The sequence below is a fragment of the Dermacentor albipictus genome, chromosome 1 (genome assembly GCF_038994185.2).
Source record: "Dermacentor albipictus isolate Rhodes 1998 colony chromosome 1, USDA_Dalb.pri_finalv2, whole genome shotgun sequence".
NCBI lineage: Eukaryota > Metazoa > Arthropoda > Arachnida > Ixodida > Ixodidae > Dermacentor > Dermacentor albipictus.
In genome coordinates, this window is record NC_091821.1 from 203,738,976 (window position 1) to 203,756,781 (window position 17,806).

The 17,806-nt window shown below is 45.8% G+C and overlaps 2 protein-coding genes across 5 annotated transcripts in view; one reads left to right on the forward strand and one right to left on the reverse strand.

The window, feature by feature from the left end:
* Sec5 (secretory 5) overlaps positions 1-2,813 on the reverse strand; it is a 51,476-nt gene extending 48,663 nt beyond the window's left edge. The window contains exons 1-4 of one of the 2 annotated variants that reach the window (XM_070530761.1): positions 2,539-2,812; positions 2,283-2,410; positions 2,011-2,181; positions 430-562 (exon numbers count right to left, since the gene is read on the reverse strand). In XM_070530761.1, coding sequence (XP_070386862.1) covers positions 430-562; positions 2,011-2,181; positions 2,283-2,391 — 413 coding nt within the window. In that variant the 5' untranslated portion in view covers positions 2,392-2,410; positions 2,539-2,812. Of the gene's footprint in view, positions 1-429; positions 563-2,010; positions 2,182-2,282; positions 2,411-2,538 lie in introns of both variants that reach the window. The other variant, XM_070530762.1, reaches the window with a different exon arrangement.
* Positions 2,814-3,168: 355 nt separating this feature from the next.
* The window catches only part of Usp10 (ubiquitin specific protease 10), a 116,627-nt gene continuing 101,989 nt past the window's right edge, over positions 3,169-17,806 (forward strand). For all 3 annotated transcript variants that reach the window (XM_070530765.1, XM_070530763.1, XM_070530764.1), the window contains exon 1: positions 3,169-3,326. Coding sequence is in view for 2 of the 3 variants with exons in the window: in XM_070530763.1 (XP_070386864.1) it covers positions 3,198-3,326 (129 nt within the window). In the remaining variant the exon portion in view is untranslated. The remainder of the gene's footprint in view (positions 3,327-17,806) is intronic.

The following is a 17,806-nucleotide window of genomic DNA, read 5'->3' on the forward strand; positions in this document are numbered from 1 at the left end:
GTCCACTGAACCAGTACTAAAAGAAAACCTGGCAGTGGCTGAGAAGCAGTCAGAAAAATACACACAAGTCAAAGGGTTAAGGTACCTATAGTGCTTATGTGCACATAGGCATGCATGTATATGGGTTTTCATTGCTTTCTTTGTCACATTGCGTTTACATGGTAAAGTGTAGAGGCTCCACTGAACTACATATAACATTTAATGCCTTTAGTAAATAACAGATTATTACAGACATGAAAACGGACTACAATTATTTTACCTTGTAGTAACAAAAGGAACACTGAACATATTCTTACTTACAATTTCAAGTCTGTTTGATAATATAATTTTTTCCCCAAACCCAAATTATTCAAGGGCCACCTACTACATGCAGATCGTTCAGCTGGATCACTGCCATCAATAATGAATGATCAAAGATCAACCACTGACACAGACTCATCCGAGATGCCGAGTGGATCTTCTGGGTGCAGCTGAGCAGGGGATGCAGGATGACCCTTTCGGCCAAACACATCAGAAAACATGTGCGACTCATCCACCCAAATGGCCGATTCCACTGTTGGGCCTGCAAAAGACGAAACAAAACTCAGCGTCTTAATTAGGGCACAAGTTTGGCTTCAGGCCATGTCAATCAAGAAATCACCAGTGTCAGGGAAGTGGTTGGGGAAGTAACAAAAAAGCACTTTACACGCAGAGTTTTATGCTGGTATGTGTCTAAATGGTACTTTTCATGGGGAAGGGCAGCAAGAACAGAAGGTCCTAGGACCCACTGCAGTAGCCCAGTGGCTGTAGCATTGAGCTGCTAAGCTCAAGGTTGCAGTTTCGATCCTGGCTGCATTGGCTGATTTCAACAGGGGTGAAATATAAGCACACTTATGTACCATGCATTGGGGGTATGTTAAAGAACCCCGTAGGTCAAAATTAAGCCAGAGTCCCCCACTATGGTGTGCCTCGTAATTGTATTGTGGTTTTGGCACATAATAACCCAGTATTATTATTATTAGAAGGCCTAAGAGAAGCTGGGTGCAGAAAAAAGGAGGAAAGGGGAATGAGATTTATGGTGTCTGTCACTAAGGTTTAATTCCAGGATGTAGCAAACAGCCACTCTCATGCCAAGAGTGGCTGTTTTCTATTGCAGAAGCACAACTTGCTAATACAGCCGAACTTTGTATTCCTCTTTAGTACCTCTTTAACAGATGATGTAATTGCGTTTCAAAAGCTAGAGCAATTGAGGCTTTTGCAACAATGCCGCCATAATGCAGACTAGACTGTAGTAAAGACATGCTGGTTTTGCTGAAATTATCTGAAGGGAAGGAAGTGCATGCATATGATTCCTACACACAGCTACAACAGTCTTAATTGTAGATGCTTCTAGCACTGTGAAAATGTCTATAAGAGAAAAAAGTGAGTAGTCAGAAATGTGTCAGTACTCCTTTAATTTATGCCGGAGAAGCACTTGAATATGAGAAGTGCTGCGAATAAATGTTGACCACCTGGGGCTTTTGAACAGTACCAAAATCTAAGCACACAGGTACTTTTACATCTTGCATACCTCTACTGGAATGCAGCTGTTGCAGTCTGTAAATGAACCTGCAACCTTATACTTAGCAGCAGAGCTTGCACTTATGTGTGTATGCACAACAAATTTTCATTTAAGCCTGCACTCAGCCATAAAAATTGTGAAGAAGCACAACACTACAACCACATGCTGATGGACACTAGTGCACTTCGCACAGCAAGGTTGCATATTTTGCAAATTCGATTGAGCGATTCCTTTAATCAGCACTTATTACCCGCGCAGTGTTACAATTCAGTGTACAAGCTCGATCTAGGGGTGGGACTCCCGGCGTTTCGTATTTCAGCGCATTTTCTTCCTTTGAATCACATCTCGCATACGACTTGCAGCTGCTTGTAAGCAACTGAACTCATCTTAAACAAACACACACACACAAAGAAAAGCTCCAGACATGACACGGCAGCTGTGAAATGACCAGATATAAACGGAGACCTTACCTATAACTTCCAATATCCCGCGGAAATTTACAGTGCACGTTCCGACACCCCCAGACCTTGTGGTGACAACCACCTCGCCTCGTCCTGTGCAGACTCGTGTCCGTGTCACTATCTTGCTCGAAGATTTCCACTCAGAGTACATAGAACAATCGACCCCGCAGATGGTCACGTCTGCAAAGAAGCGAGTATTGAATGTTTAATCCACTCCCTCACGCCGTCTTTCATTAATTTTTTCGACTAGAATTATTGACATAGCACCACGCATCACTCACTCAGAAGATCATTTTGGTCCAAGCCCAAGTTTTCACCACGGATGGTAACTTTGGTTCCCGGGGGACCTTCAACTGGGGACAACCCGGTTACTTTCGGAGGCTCTCCCATTATATATCAATCGTTATATCTAAAAGGGTGAAGAAAAAAAAAAGGACCAACACACAGTAGCAGCTTAATAAGTTGTGTACACAGAGTGCGAAATCTGCGGACAACAAGCATATGAACGAATGCGATTATCAAGTGCAATATTTGTACCGTATTAAATGGGCGTTTGCAGGGCCACACTAGCCACGAAAGTTACTGTAGGAAACGAAGTGAAAACACGCATGTAAATGACGCACATCCTCAGTCCGATCAAATGAGCAGCACTCCTGGTTTAATATCGCTGGTGCTACATGTCTTCTACTCAGACAATGCGGCTGAATCAAAGTTTCAAAATGATATTTGATATCGTTCACAGCACAGAATAAACAAGCGTTCACAGCGCTAGTCGGCTGTTTGACGAAACGTCGGAAGTGCCGGCAGCGCCGGAAGCTCTGGCCCATATCCACAACTCGGAGCCACGCAGAAAGGAAGTCGTCCCAGACGAAACGTTAAATCTGAACAAGAAAAGATAGTTTAATATAACCAACATCAGCTATGCAGTTACTTTTGTTTCTGGGTGAGTTATTTAATAACATCACGCGTTCAAAAACCAAATTAGCTGCTGTTTGTTGAAAAGGCCGACTTTGTTGTCCCTTCAGACAGCGTTGGTTTAACCTACAGACAAACGCACATAAAGGGCATTTTAAATTTTATGGGTTTGAAAGAAGTGTATTGTGCCATAATTATGATTATTCCACCGCGATTGTGATCATTGTGATTCTTGCTTCATTGTTGCTAGACTGGGCACGTGGTGTCAGCTGTGTCAGCGCATGCTCCAGCCAGCGTACTCCGGCGCTCCGGCGGCCGCCACCTCTTCCGCCATTTTTAGCAAAACATGTCTGTTTGCGGCGTTTGTATGCCATGACGCAGAGGTTTCTGCCATGGGCGACGCGCGTTTGGTAAGTGATACCGAACGTTCCTTGCCAAGTGCCGATTGTAGGCACCTTTGAAGCAGCCGGGATTCACTGACGTGACCAGCGTCGTTATCGGCTGCTTCGACAGTGCCAATGAACGGCCAGAAAGCTGAAGTCCGCAAGTTTTAGGCCTACTGCTTAACCCTAAATGTGTGTTCAACGTGCTCTTATGTGTACTGTGTGTTTAACGTACTTAGTTGTTATTGCTTGCTGCGTCATGAAAAGGTAGTGTGAACTGTCAAAAGACTGTTTATCAAGCATTAATGCCTTTCATGTTGTTACACATTCTGCCAACTGCTTTGGTCGGCGTCGACTGCACATGTCGAACGTTGCTGCTGAACAATACAGAAGGCAAAAACCTACAAGTCTAACTTGTGTCATCATGTAAGATTGAGTTCGTGCAGTTACGTTTGCGTCGTTAGGCCTGCCCTTAGCAGTGTTTACACGATGAGATTTGTTTAAACTGTCTTTACGGTAGCGTAAATGTTGACTAGATTCAATGGGTATGACCTGGTTGTTGCTGCCACCTTGCCTCCTTTAGCTGGAGTTTTTAGAAGCCGTAGCAAAGTTATCCCCCCCCCCCTTTTTTTTTTAAAGTGACATCCAGATTCTTGGGGTCGGACAAAGTTTGCGACAGTGTCTGTTCTGACCAGTGCATTTTATTAGCTTGTGTAAACTGGATTAAGCACAGCTGTGTTTAACGAAGGCACATTTTACAAACTCAGATCTCGCATCCCTTCAATCTCAAATGCGCTATACGTGATAACATCAAGTTGCGGCGCGATTACGCCAACCAGATAAACTGATTTGAACTGGTCGAGCACGTGTTGTGTAGTATGGGCGAAGGTGGTGGCAACGTCAAACCTGCCAACAAAAATATTCACATAAACCAGCATAATGCCGCTAAACATGCACACAAATTTTCTTTTTCTTTTTTGCGAGCGCAATATTTGTAGAGGTTGAAGAATGTGCAGTTCCTTTTTATGGAATGGCATTATTTGGGCAATGCTGCTTTTCAGTTGCATCTATTGTGCTGCTTGTGTTGTGCGTGAATGCTTGCATTGATATAGCGCGAAGAGCCAACTTAATTAAGTGTGCAGATGCAATGCACGTTGGAATCGAACTCAAGTGGAGCTAAGTGAAGCAGTTAAATGCTTTACTACTAACGATGAAGTCTACAATTTCGTTTACTTTCTTGCTATATGCATGGTGTAGTTTTAGGAAATGTTTACCTGCCACAAACCTCACTACTTTATTGTCATGCAATTTTTATGGCTGCACTACATCTCACACAAGCTATGCCATATTGCAAGCACCAAATCAGGCAGATACTGAGTGCGATATATATATGTAGTGATGTCACAGGGACTAAGGCGGTGTATGATGCTTGGCAAGGGAAGAATTGCGACAGGTGTATGCATGGAAAAGTATGACACACATCAAGCAGCAATTAGGGATTCTGTACGCCTTGTATCGTAGTCTGAGATGACCCATTCTGAAATATTGACCACGAACGAGCATGCACCTAGTGACACCTACTGAGTGTCTAAATCAAAGTAAATCACCGAATCTGGTAAATATGGTTCACCATTCCATTAAAGGGCCCCTAAAACGGTTCGGACAAATTTTGTACACACGTAGGGTACAGCTTAAGTAGAACATTTGCACCACAATTTAAGTGAAGCGTTACGTATTAATGGAGCTACAAGCGATTAGAAGTTACCCTCCACCCTAGCCATGCTTCTCCTCCTCAACTCGTTCGCCGAGCAAGCGGGGCTAAGCTCCGCCTTCACTGGTTCTCCGTCACGATGCGACGTCGCATCATCCACTTCCGGTTGTTTTGGAGCGCGCCTGCGCGAGACCTCCCCGCTAGCCACTTGGCCATCGACCCCAAGCGCGAGCTATCGAAGAAGCGTGCGTTCCGAGCAATCTGTCGTAGCGCCGAACGTGTCTGGTATTCAGGTAACCACAGGCAAGCTGATCATTTCGGCAAATGACTGGAGGCATAAACTCAAGCTGATGAAGGAACTTTAGCATAGACATACGTGAGCAGCCAGATCGGTCTGCACGGTCCAGACACTTGTTGGCGCAGTGCTTAACCAGCCAAACAAAGCGCTAATATTGCTCTAACCAAGTGTAAAACATTTCAAACATTTATAAAAACGTGTTGATGATTACATTCCTGCGAAAAATGCACACCAGCAGCCAAGAAGAATACACTTAGTTGTTGCTACTGTGTATGGTTGAGCTCTGTGCCACCAGGTGGCAGCACCGTGCAGACCATTAACATTTGCCCTTCTGCTCATCTCATGGCTCATCCCGTTATGGCATAGTCAAGTGGCCAGACTCTGTCCGCTTGCGTTTGCCCTAATACCGGACTTGCGAAACGCTATTGCGTTAGTAATCTTCCGCTGTAAAGTGACGGCCACAAGCACGCAATTCCTGGCGCCGATATAGCGGCAGTCCGATGCGCAGCAGCCAGTTCGCTCGTACGCTGCCTTGCAGAGGGACACGATGTTACAGCTTGACATATTGCCAGTCGCTATGTTTGCAGTCCACAAGCCAACAAAGTCGAATCATAGTGCTCGCGAACAGACTGAGACCGACTCTGACCGCGGAGCTCTCGTCAAAATGGAGTACGTTGTACACATGCAGACGACCATTGCTGTTTGCCGGAAGTGCTTAAGTTTACTGTTGTTAAGTTTGTGTTGTTTACTCTTTATGTTACTTTCTTTTTATAAAAACACATTAACTAACATTCAAACTATTACGACAATCATTTGTTTACCATAAAGTTGGAAAAATTATCAATCGCGCGCCCTGGTCAGCCAATCGGATAGCTCGCCCCACTGACGTCATATGGGTGATTTCAGTCATATGGGTAGGGGCGGCTTAAAAATCCGCCGAGCAGTGTGCTGCGATCGGCAGCGATGTGCATTTTTAAAACCTTATAAAAAAATACACGCTTTACGCGGAGCACTTAGATGTGTCAATTAATGATCAGAAGGACCTACTCTAACGACTCAGTACGTTTGTAGAAAATCGTCAAAAGCGTTTCAGGGTCCCTTTAACAAGACAGCCTGTGAGCTGACAGCAGGACTCTTACACTTCCTTGAAATCCTTGAAAATGGGTTGGGAGTGACTTCTTAACATTCGAATTAACTATGAATGTAAAGTATGAATTCTGCGACCGTGTGGATTGTGACATCATAGACGCAGCTTCTTTCTGCACGAGACTGACTGACGTAGCTTCTCACCATGCTGGTTCACCAACTTGGCACCTGGGATGACGTCAGTGCAAGCAATCTATATGTTGAGGTTTTATGTAGGAAGACTTTTTATTATGCAAAACAGAACCGGACATACTTAGTCAGTCCACAGTTATATAAACCACTTTGCGGGTACCTTTTTATAAATTTTGCGCATATATCCCCAAATGGCATCCGTCGAAATAGTGATTGACAGGCCAAAACCTGGAAAGCTGGCTAAGAAAGCATTGCTTTAAAAGTCAGCCATGACCTTTGCTGTTTTCTGGCTATACTCGCCTGCGTGTGGATGTGTGAATCATACTCGCTCTACTGTATAACAGGCTTTGAGGTTAAGACAAAATGTGTCAGACCATCCTGCAGCAGCAATTCTATTAGGCTTTGCTCTCAACCTTGTGTTTTTATCCATTGCGCCAATCTGTATCACCTCTAAAAACAGGCGTAGTTGCTGCAGAGTACTTAGACTAGCTTTGTCTCTTATACCTCTGTCACACGCCGCATGTAATGTCATTCAGTAATTGACATTCATACCGAATGTCGTTGCGGTCTTGCATTCCCTGTCTACATGGGTATACAGAATGGCATTCGCAATTAATGGTGATGTTTATCCGCGTGCAGGCACGCGGCAATTGACATGCATACTTCGAGGTTATGCTTCACCCTGTGAAAATTGGTGAGGTAATCTTCCCACACTTTCAGCAGCACACAGCTCATGTGGTTGGTCCAGTGCGCTTTTTGCTTCTCATTCTCCGCTGACGAAGCTGCACAGTCGGCTTCCATGGTTGTTGGATGGGCTTTAGCACTGCACCACTTTGAAAACAATATGCAGAAATGGAAAAAGAAATACTATCGTTTGTAAACATGGCTGACAAGAGGTGCTAGCATCCAGTCGGAGACTGGGAACAAGAAATATCTGCTCTATACTACTTAAGTATCCTGCTGTACGTCATAACAATATTAAAAAGCTCATAACAGCAATTATGACCTTTATACTGATTACATTTTGTTTTAACTTATCGCTTTTGTAATTTTTTGCCAAGCCCCTACTGTCAAAATTACACAAGCCTTGCTTGCATGAGTTCGGGAAGCTTGGTCAATGGGCGAAAGCCATTAGCTGGGAATGTCATTCACTATGCCCGTGTATAAGCAACAAAAATGGCATTACAGTTATAGCATACGCTATGTGCTATAGTACAGCATATGCTAAGCAGCGTACATTCGTTAGTTTTAGTAGCCCTGCGAAATCTTTGGATCCCAGAGGCCATATGCCATCGTTGCGGCAATCTCCAGACTGCTGTGATAGGTGGCGCTGACATCTCGAATGTTTCGAGAGGCGATCTTGGAAACTCCGCAAGGTTATTCATTATACTCTGTTGTCGAAGTGGCCTAAGACTAAGGGAAAGCCGTTTAGTCATTTCTACAAACGAAGTGCACTTTACAAAGGAAACACCAAATTCAATTCGAAGCGGGCAGCCGGGACTGCGCCATGCTTCATGCAAGCTGCACACACCACGTAAAGACGCTGAAGCGGAATAATACAAATAGCGTGCGTAAGCTATACATTATGGGTGGTTTAGCATTCTGTGCATGCGCGCTAACGACCCGCTATGTTATAGTGTACGTAATGGTATGCGTACGCTAAACTAAAAACTGTCTAGTAAGACCTAATCTCATTCACTGCGAATGACATTACAAGCGCCGCTTGACAGTGGTATTAGACTGCATCAATAAGCTGCTTGACTGGTGATACATCAAGATGGCATTTTAAATTTTTGCCTCAGTGCTGATGTATTTAATAAAACATTACACATAAAAAGTGCTGCATGTACTTTCAGGAACTACTGAATTGCTAGTGTTTATCCCAAACACACTATTAAACCCATTTTACTTGAAAATATGGTTGTACTGCTTTTCAGTATTTTTCTCTTGGCCAGCCAGTGCCTTTCAAACCATTTCATTCACAAGTTTGCTATTTCCACGTTCACAGTTGAGTGATTTGGATAACACCAGCAAAAGTTTTGCTGTGTCACTTCACATGCCTCAGTAGTTGTGCAAGACTTTTTTTTTTATTTAGCATATCTTTTTTTGCAGTGGTGTTTACTGGAAATGTCCGCTCATTTAAAAAAAGTTGAAATGACCAGTAGCGTTGAAAAGCCCTGTCATTTGTCTGAAGCTCGTTCCTTCTTTACCCATTCGTACCCAAGTATTGTAATACTCTCTTTGCAAAACTGCACCATTTATTTTAAGGCAAGAAGTCTTTGACCTCAGTTGAAGTTGCCAGGCAAAGAATGTAATCTTGGTATTTCATACTTTGGGTGTATGCTTGAGAACAACAGGGGTCAAACAAGGGATGTGTCTCCTGAGCCTACATTTTTGCAAGCCTCCAGAGACGACCCTTGTTTGATCAGTTGAAGTTGCCATCTTCCTGTGTTGCTGTCTTGTTTGAATTTTGAGAACTGCTACCATCAATGCGATAAAAGACCACATCATTGCAAGTGCCTTGGAAGAGGCCCCGTGTGGCACACATAATGCCTTCAATACTTCATACATAATTGTGTGGTACCCTGTCTCTCTCACCAATGCACCTGTGAAACTGTTGGCAAGAGATTACTGAGAATTGAAGCATAAAAATGATAAGCGTACTAGAAGTTGTGCCTAACAGCGCATACAAGCATATTTCCCCTGAAAGTAGTTAAAGTGGTGCACATTTCTCCATTTCCCAGTGCAACATTGTGCTGTCTGCATGTTGTCATTCAGTTCACTTGGTGCAGACTTTGTGCAAAATGAATTGTAGTGTTATATGCGTGGGCAATGAGGTGTAGGGCAGGAGGTGCTCGGCCCGGTTTGTAAGAACATGAAATTGGCATGGAGCGAGTGTCAGCCAGTTAACGAAGCGCATGGTTATGAACAAACCTTGCGTGATTTCATGTTGCTGGAAAGTGAGACAAGGCAGAATTGTGGGGGCTATAGTGTATGCACTGCAGTATTACACTTCTTGAAAGTATTGCACATTGAAAAGTTGTGTCATGGTAACTTGAAGCACACCGCCAGATCTCTGCTTGCAACATTAATGGCCAGTTTGCACATTTCATGTATGTTTCTCAGATGGGTAGAAGACGTGGCCTGTCATACTCGGTCCACGTGCACAACTAATTGCACTTTAAGCTGCCACATAGCACTGCAGTGCTCACTCTGAACATAACAGGATCATGCTTTCTGAATCTACTCAGCTGTTTAATGTAATTGGCTGTTATGTAATGATTTGTGAGGGGAGAACTAGAATATTGGGGGCGAGGGCTTACAGAGTCGCCATCTGTCGGAAGGGCCTCCCTTGCGTAGTATGTGGGATCATGTGGCGCGTTCCTCGTAGGTTTCGCTTACGGCGCTGAATAAAAACACCATGGGGCAGCCCTCCTGGGCATTTATGTAGCTGCTGTCAAAACGAAGGAAGTTTTTGACTGCTGATATAATAATCTTGGGCAAACTGAAAGCACAGAATCGTTTAGAGACGCAATCTCTTACCGAATACGTACAGTGAACGTCACAGCACGTGGTCCCCGCGATGGGGTCTCCCGAACCGGCTCCTTGCGGGAAAGGCAGCCAAACGCTGAGAGTAAACAATGTGAAACATGTTCTTATAGTGGGCTGTCTGCATAACCAAATGGGGCATAACAGAATGGAGCCTCAATCCAGCGATCGCACGGATTCGCAGCAGCCGACTGCGCGTCTGCATGCATGTCGGCGCACAATGTTTTGCTTTCGCTGTGAGTGCGTTTTCACACCGTGCCGTGAGCTTTATGCCGCAGCATATGAGCATTTGACAGTACACTAGCAACCATTGTTGCGCGGATGCTATCAGAACTGTTCAAAAATAATTTCGTTATAGAAACTTCGACGCCTACGGCGACTGTGATGTGCCTTCGCAGCGATTCAATCTTTTTTTGTTTTGTAAATTCTTGGACATTTCAATATTATTTCTCAAGTTGCATCACACTGTATGTTTATCGGTCTTCTCAGCGTGCGATTTCCCTCTGCTTCTTTTTTTGTAATCTAGTGCATTAATTCTAAACACAAACATGACCATATGCCATGCCTTTTTTTTTTAATGTACAGTCGCGTTCATAAATTTGGAGACCATGTGAGCCCATGGCCCTGTGCATTCGCGCGGCGTCTGGCGGCTCGGTGCCTGCTGTCCAGAGTGTCGCAGCGCGCGTGCGCGTTCATGCTATCTCGCTCGCCTGCTCGCTCGCTTGCTGCGCACCCACGAGCGCGCCGTTCACAGGAATTCGGGGCCGCTGCCGCCAGTTGTGCTGTTCGCGAAGCAATGGTGCGGCATCTTCGATCCCCTTGATCCGATCTCGGCGCTGTATTCGACGCGCTCAATGTCGGCGCTGTTTCCGACAATCTTGATGCGCTTTGTACAGGTGCTGCAACGTCACAAAATGGCAGTATGCAAAATTTGTGAGAACGGGAGTGAGAGTGCAGCCAATCAGCAGCCGGTGAACCATTCGTGTCATGCGCAGTTCACTGCTTGCCGATTGACAGCTCTCTGCCTGCCATGTCAGAAATTTTACATACTGCCAATTCGTGACGTTGCAGCAGCTGGACGGAACGCGAAACCAAGAAAGATCTCTGATCGCGCCCCTGGTGGCAACGAACGCAAATTACGATAATCGGCCCACGCGCCAGTGCGCAGCGAGCATGCACGCAGGCAAGCGACATAGGGTGGACGCTGATGCGCGCTGCGACACTCGACAGCAGGCACCGAGCCGCCAGACGGCGCGCGCATGCACACGGCCACGGGCTCGCATGGTCTCCAAATTTATGAACACGACTGTACGTCTTACCGCTCCCTTTCCGTTCCAGTGAACTTGCTAGTATCTAGGATAAACAAGTTCATAGACCAAACCGTCCTGACATAAGCCGGGCAGCGGGCGCGGGCGAGAGTCTCAGTGCGCGATTTCTGCTACTCACCGAACATCGCGCAGTCCCGGCGCCGTAGCAGAAATCTTCCTCGCGTGTGTGTTTGCTGCATACCTGAGTTGTAGCCGATGGCTGTCTGCCGGTTCTAAGTTTCATGAGCCAAGCTTCACGCGGCTCCTTATCCTGCGGCTACATGCGAGTAAGGCTGACACCGGGCTCTGTTGTGTACGTCCGGCACTGCAGCACCGAGCAGTAGCCTACCATGCTTCACGCCTCCAAAGGCAGCCACTACCTATTATAGTACTTTGAAAGGTTGTCAAGCAAACACCCAAGGCAGTAAAGCCTCACCACTTAATCAGAACCACAGCACGGGTGGGACTTCAAACTTTTGTCTTCTGCTCGCTTTGGCACTTCCGAAGCAGCCGCTGTGTCCACGTCACATCCATGCCACATCACGCCGACGATGACGCCACCTTTTCAAGTGGTGGAGCTCGCCCCCAATACCAACAGTCTGCAAACTTAAGCATTGCCCACAGTAGCTTAACTCATTGTGCTATTTGGTGTTCAAACATCTTGTGTGGAAGCGCTCATCCTCATTTCTTTTCCCCTATCACACTGTTGAACATTTGCTCTTTCACACAACATTGCCCCACAGGTTCATGCCTACCCTCAAGAACTTGCAGAACACTATACTAGTCTATATGGCCTTTTGTTGCTGTAGGATGCTAAACCCATTCAATCAAACCTATACATATGGTGGTCCCTGAATGACTTGCGACTTGGTCAGGGTGCACTTAACTGTACCACCATTCTATCACATTCTTGATTGACAAAAAAAATTGAAACACGGAGTTCACAAATCTCTAACTTTGCATTGAAAACAGAGGCGCGATCGGAGATATTTTGTTCGATACGCGTTCTGTTCAGTTGCTGCAACGTCACAAAGTTGCAGTATGCAGAATTTGTGACAGCGGGGCGGAGAGAGCAGCCAATCGGGAAGCGGTGACGTCCCCGGAAGTTTACCTCCGTCGTTTGTCGTCTGCTTGCAAACAGTATACTACAAAGCCAAATGTTTCTCGTCTTCCAATTGAATGAAATCTTTATCTAAAGAAATGTATTTTTTCTTCTGAAGCCAAACACGTTTTCAAATAGTAGTACGTGTAACTACTGCAATTTATTACTATTAGGTTCTTTGCGTCGCCCTTAGGTGGTGTCGCACACAGCAAGAAGGAAAAAGAAAAAAAAACGACGGGAAGAGTGGCGCACTTTTCAAGAGGCAGCGTCAACATCCCAGTGGCTCGCTGGCACCGATGATGTTGTCGATTTCTCTGTACAACCAACGAATTATTTGTTTCGAGAAACAAAAACGACGCCGGAATTCACTTTCTGCCATTTCTTCAAACGCGTTTCGCACCGCCACCCGCTCTCCTCCTTCCTCTAGAAACGCCAGCGACCCGTGTGCTTAGATTTAGGTGCACCTTAAAGAACCCCAGGTGGTCAAAATTTCCGGAGTCCTCCACTACGGCGTGCCTCATAATCAGAAAGTGGTTTTGGCACGTAAAACCCCAAATATTATTATTAGAAACGCCAGCGCAACAATCTAAGTTTCCAACGGAAGCGCCATTTTCTAGAATTAAACTATAGATTGGATTAAAACGTGCCATTCCGCAGCCGAGAAGGCCGCCTGTTGGATCCAATCCAATCCACCAGACGCGCCATGCGAAGCCATATGATCGCTCCAAACTTCTCAACTCCCGTCGCGTTCGAACGAAATGCTCGGTGGGCGGATGATTGACGGGAGCATGTCATCATTTTGACGTCACCAAAAACGGGGCGGTGCCCCGCGGCTGGCGACGTCGGTGCGGAGTAGGCCAATCGCGCGCGCCGGTAACCGAACGAACGCGCTGAACAACCATCTCCGATCGCACCCCAGATGTTGCAGTTCTGTAAAGTGCACTTCAAGGGAACAACTTTGGTATGAGCTTACAGCTATGTGTAATTGTTGCAGTGTCTATGAGAGAGAGAGAAATAACATTAGTCTTAAATAAACTAAGGTCCCAGTCTGGGCCTCCTGGTAGGCTCATGCCTCCTTGCCCAGCAAATTAATTCTTGACCTACTGCACCAAAAGTGGCCACCATACTTTTTCGAACTTTTGTGGAAGAGTGGTCCACTACTTGCTGCCAAGATGCTGGTTGGGTGATAGTGTTCAAAGGATTGTTTTTCTGAAGGTGAGTTAGTGGTGTTGTGGCTGGGGATCCAAAGATGTGGAATGTACTTTTCTCGTGGGGGAGTGAGGGAACGTTGGGCTGGGCCCGATATACAGGACTTTTTACACACAAGTTTATATTACACATTAACAAGGAAATTCAAAGTAGTACAGAGAGAGTTCATGAAGAAGTTGTAGCAGCTAATCACCCCCAACCGTCCGTTGCACTTTTTATCTCCTGCGGGGTCATTGTTCAATCGCCTCCCCTAATCCGGTGTCAGGAGACCAATGACCTCAGGTCTCACCAATCCGGAGGTTTGTTGCCCTCTCCCTTAGAAGGGAGTTTTGTCGGAAACACGCACATCACTGGGCACAAACAAGGAATGGGGGATCGTACACTGACTCAGGGTGTCTACCAACCGGGAGTTCTCAGGGATCTTGAGTAGTCTGAAAAAACGCAGGAAATTTGTGCCTCTATCAAAAAAAATTAACTAATTTAATTGAAACGGTCGAAAGTCACGGTAATGCTGGCTCGAGTAACAGACAGGAATCGTTATGAATCGACTTTGACGCCCTGTCGTCCGCTGGAGGAGTTGCCAGTGCACAGTCAATGACCGACTTTCCAGATGCCCGATAATTTGGATGGCTTCGCGGGACCATAACGTACCCCGTAGAGTCAATGTATCAGAACGTCTGAAATTTCGGACGCAAGAACTATCCACCGTCCGATTTTCCGGTCTTTTTGCTCTTACCGTAGGTCCGAAATGGCATTCATCAAAGACGCCACCGCTGCCGTTTTGATTACCTCGCAGCCTCAAACCGGCGCTCTCACACGCAGATCCGCTGGCAGCCGTAGCCACCATTACAGCAACGCCAGATCTAGCTGCTTTGACGTTTGGTATTAAGCTTCTTGCTATTGGTGCCATGTTTTTCATTGAGAGAATTCGCTGCTGTCAGCAATGGCACTGACTCTGCCTTTGTGGTCCTCGCGATTGGCTTAGAAAGCACGATGCATTGCATAATGCCGGTTTCTGAAAGTCAGCATCGCTTCTGTACATAAATGTTACTTGCGGAAGCATACGCAAAAGTATTGCAGTGAAGCATAAGCGTGGGAAGGGGCTATTGCCACGGGACACAGTATGTATTCCTTAAACGCATGCACACGGTATCTCCTGTCACAGTATGAGCACCGACATGCCTAATATGTGTACCGACAGGCCTTCAGAGTGTTTTCAAATGTGCCTGTGGCGGTTTGAGCCCTAAAGGGTAGTAAATGTCATGCATTTATTTTTTCCAACTTGCCGATTTTTCAAACGTTTTCGCGGCCGCTAGGGAGTTTGAAAAATCAAACATGGACTGTGCAACTGACCAAGAAGATGCTTCAAATAGTCCGTGGGGCGAACGAGTGGCGGAAGGAGGACAAGAACAGAGAGGACCTATGCATTGAGGAATGAACGGGAAAGCAAGCGTGCTGCCGCTGTTTTGAAGGAGCTTGAGCTCAAAAAACAGTGTTGCTTGATGCCGAGATGCAGATGTCCCTCACCCAAACCAAAATAAACTCTTTAAAGCAGTGAAACACAACGCTGAGGCGTCGTGCACGGGCTGAGAGTATGTCAGGACAGTTGAGGTTGACTTGCAAGCTGTTGAGAGAGAATCTCAATTGTGACAAAGTTCGGGCCTCGTACCACTGAGCTTGGCATCAGTTGATAGAAATAGCTCATATTCGAAAATATTTGTTTCTGTATGCATCATCATCATCATCCTGGTTACCCCCACTGCAGGGCAAAGGCCTCTCCTATACTTCTCCAGCTACCCCGGTCATGTACTAATTGTGGCCATGTTGTCCCTGCAAACGTCTTAATGTCATCCGCCCACCTAACTTTCTGCCGCCCCCTGCTACGCTTCCCTTCCCTTGGAATCCAGTCCGTAACCCTTAATGACCATCGGTTATCTTCCCTCCTCATTACATGTCTGGCCCATACCCATTTCTTCTTCTTGATTTCAACTAAGATGTCATTTACCCGCTTTAGTTGCCTCACCCAATCTGCTCTTTTCTTATCCCTTAACGTTACACCTATCATTCTTCTTTCCATAGCTTGTTCCGTTGTCCTCAATTTAAGTAGAACCCCTTTCGTATGCCTCCAGGTTTCTGCCTCGTACGTGGTTACTGGTAAGACACAGCTGTTCTATACTTTTCTCTTGAGGGATAATGGCAACCTGCTGTTCATGATCTGAGAAAGCCTGCACCCCAGCCCATTCTTATTCTGATTATTTCAGTCTCATGATCCGGATCCGCGGTCACTATCTGCCCTAAGCAGATGTATTCCCTTACCACTTCCAGTGCCTCGCTACCTATAATAAACTGCTGTTCTCTTCCAAGACTGTTAAACATTACTTCAGTTTTCTGCAGAATAATTTTTAGACCCACCCTTCGGCTTTGCCTCTCCAGGTCAATGAGCATGCATTGCAGTTGGTCCCCTGAGTTACTAAGCAAGGCAATGTCATGAGCGAATCTCAAGTTACTAAGGTATTCTCCGTTAACTCTTATCCCCAATTCTTCCCAATCCAGGTCTCTGAACACCTCCTGTAAACACTTGGTTAGAGCAATATTAGCACTTTTTTTGACTGGTTAAGCTGTGTGCCAACAGATGGCTGGACTTTGCACACTGATCAGGCTGCTCACGTACGTCTACGCTGAAGTTCCTTCATCAGCTTTAGTTTATGCCTCCAGCCATCCATCGAAACGGCCACCTCACCTGTGGTTACGATGCAGACACGTTAGGTGCTGCGTCAAAATGCTCGCAATGCACGCTGCTTCGATGGCTTGCGCTTGGGGTTCAACTGCCAAGCAGCTGACCGAGAGTTGGAAAGGTTTCACGCGCTCTCTCCTAGAGAAGCAGAAGTCGGCGACACGTGCTGCCGTCATGGCGCAGAGCCAGTGAAGGCGGAGCTTAGCCCCGATCACTCTGCGAATGAGTTGGGGAGAAAATGCACGAATATGTAGGAGGGTAACTTGTAGTTGTCTGTAGCTCTCTTAATATGAGACTTTTCACACAAATTGTGGTGCGAAGTTTAGATGTACCCTACGCGTCAACAAAATTTGTCTGAACCATTTCAGGGCCCTTTAAGGTAACTATTTCAAAATGCTTGCCAAATCGAGCATGGCTTTTTGGCATAGAGTTTCACAAGTGATCTGTACGTTACTAAAATTGGAGGTGGTGGTCATAAACTACCAACACACGCACAAGTCAGCCTGGGGAGGTATTCTGTAGGAGTCCACTTAGTGGACTGTCCATTTTGGTCGCTGCTAATTGGCTGGAGCTGCTTGTCTTCTCCTTGCTCGTACAGCTGCATCCAATCGGCAGCGGCCGAAATAGACAGTCCACTAGGTGCACTCTTACAGAATACCCCCCAGGTCTAAAGGTTGCAAGCAACACAATTCCCATGTCCCACTGGAAGGGATGTATGGTAGCGTGATTAAAAGATTGGACAAAAGAAGACACACAGGGTTACACACACAGCTGTGTGTGTCCCTGTGTGTCTTCTTTTGTCCTGTCTTTTAATCGTGCTCCCGTACACCCCTTGAAGATGCATTCCCAACAAGCCCACATTGCAATCCGCATGTCCCACTTAAAGCTGTACGCACACTGCATAAACAGTTTCGTCCTCTTTTACTCTGCATTAATAAGCTTGGTGCCCTGCTTTTACTGTCTTCTGAACTCGTATCACCATGCATGAATGGTACCACGTAACCCCCCCCCCCCCCCCAAATTTTCCTGTTGTATAGAGGTGACTTTGCGGAGAAATTTGTTGCACGTTCAACGAATTGAGATGTCATATCATGATTTTGAAATCGGCGCTACCTTACAGCAAAAAAATGCAAGACAAAATATTGTCAGTTTTCCTTTACTTGCGGTTTAGTTAAGGGAGTCAAATCTTACGAAAGAATGGACATTCCTTACTTTACTGAATAGGAATTTAATTAATGGGTAATTATGGGACTCACTAGAAAATGAAAGCATCTTTCTACATTTTGCTTTCTTTTAAGAAAGTCTGCTGCACTTGTAAA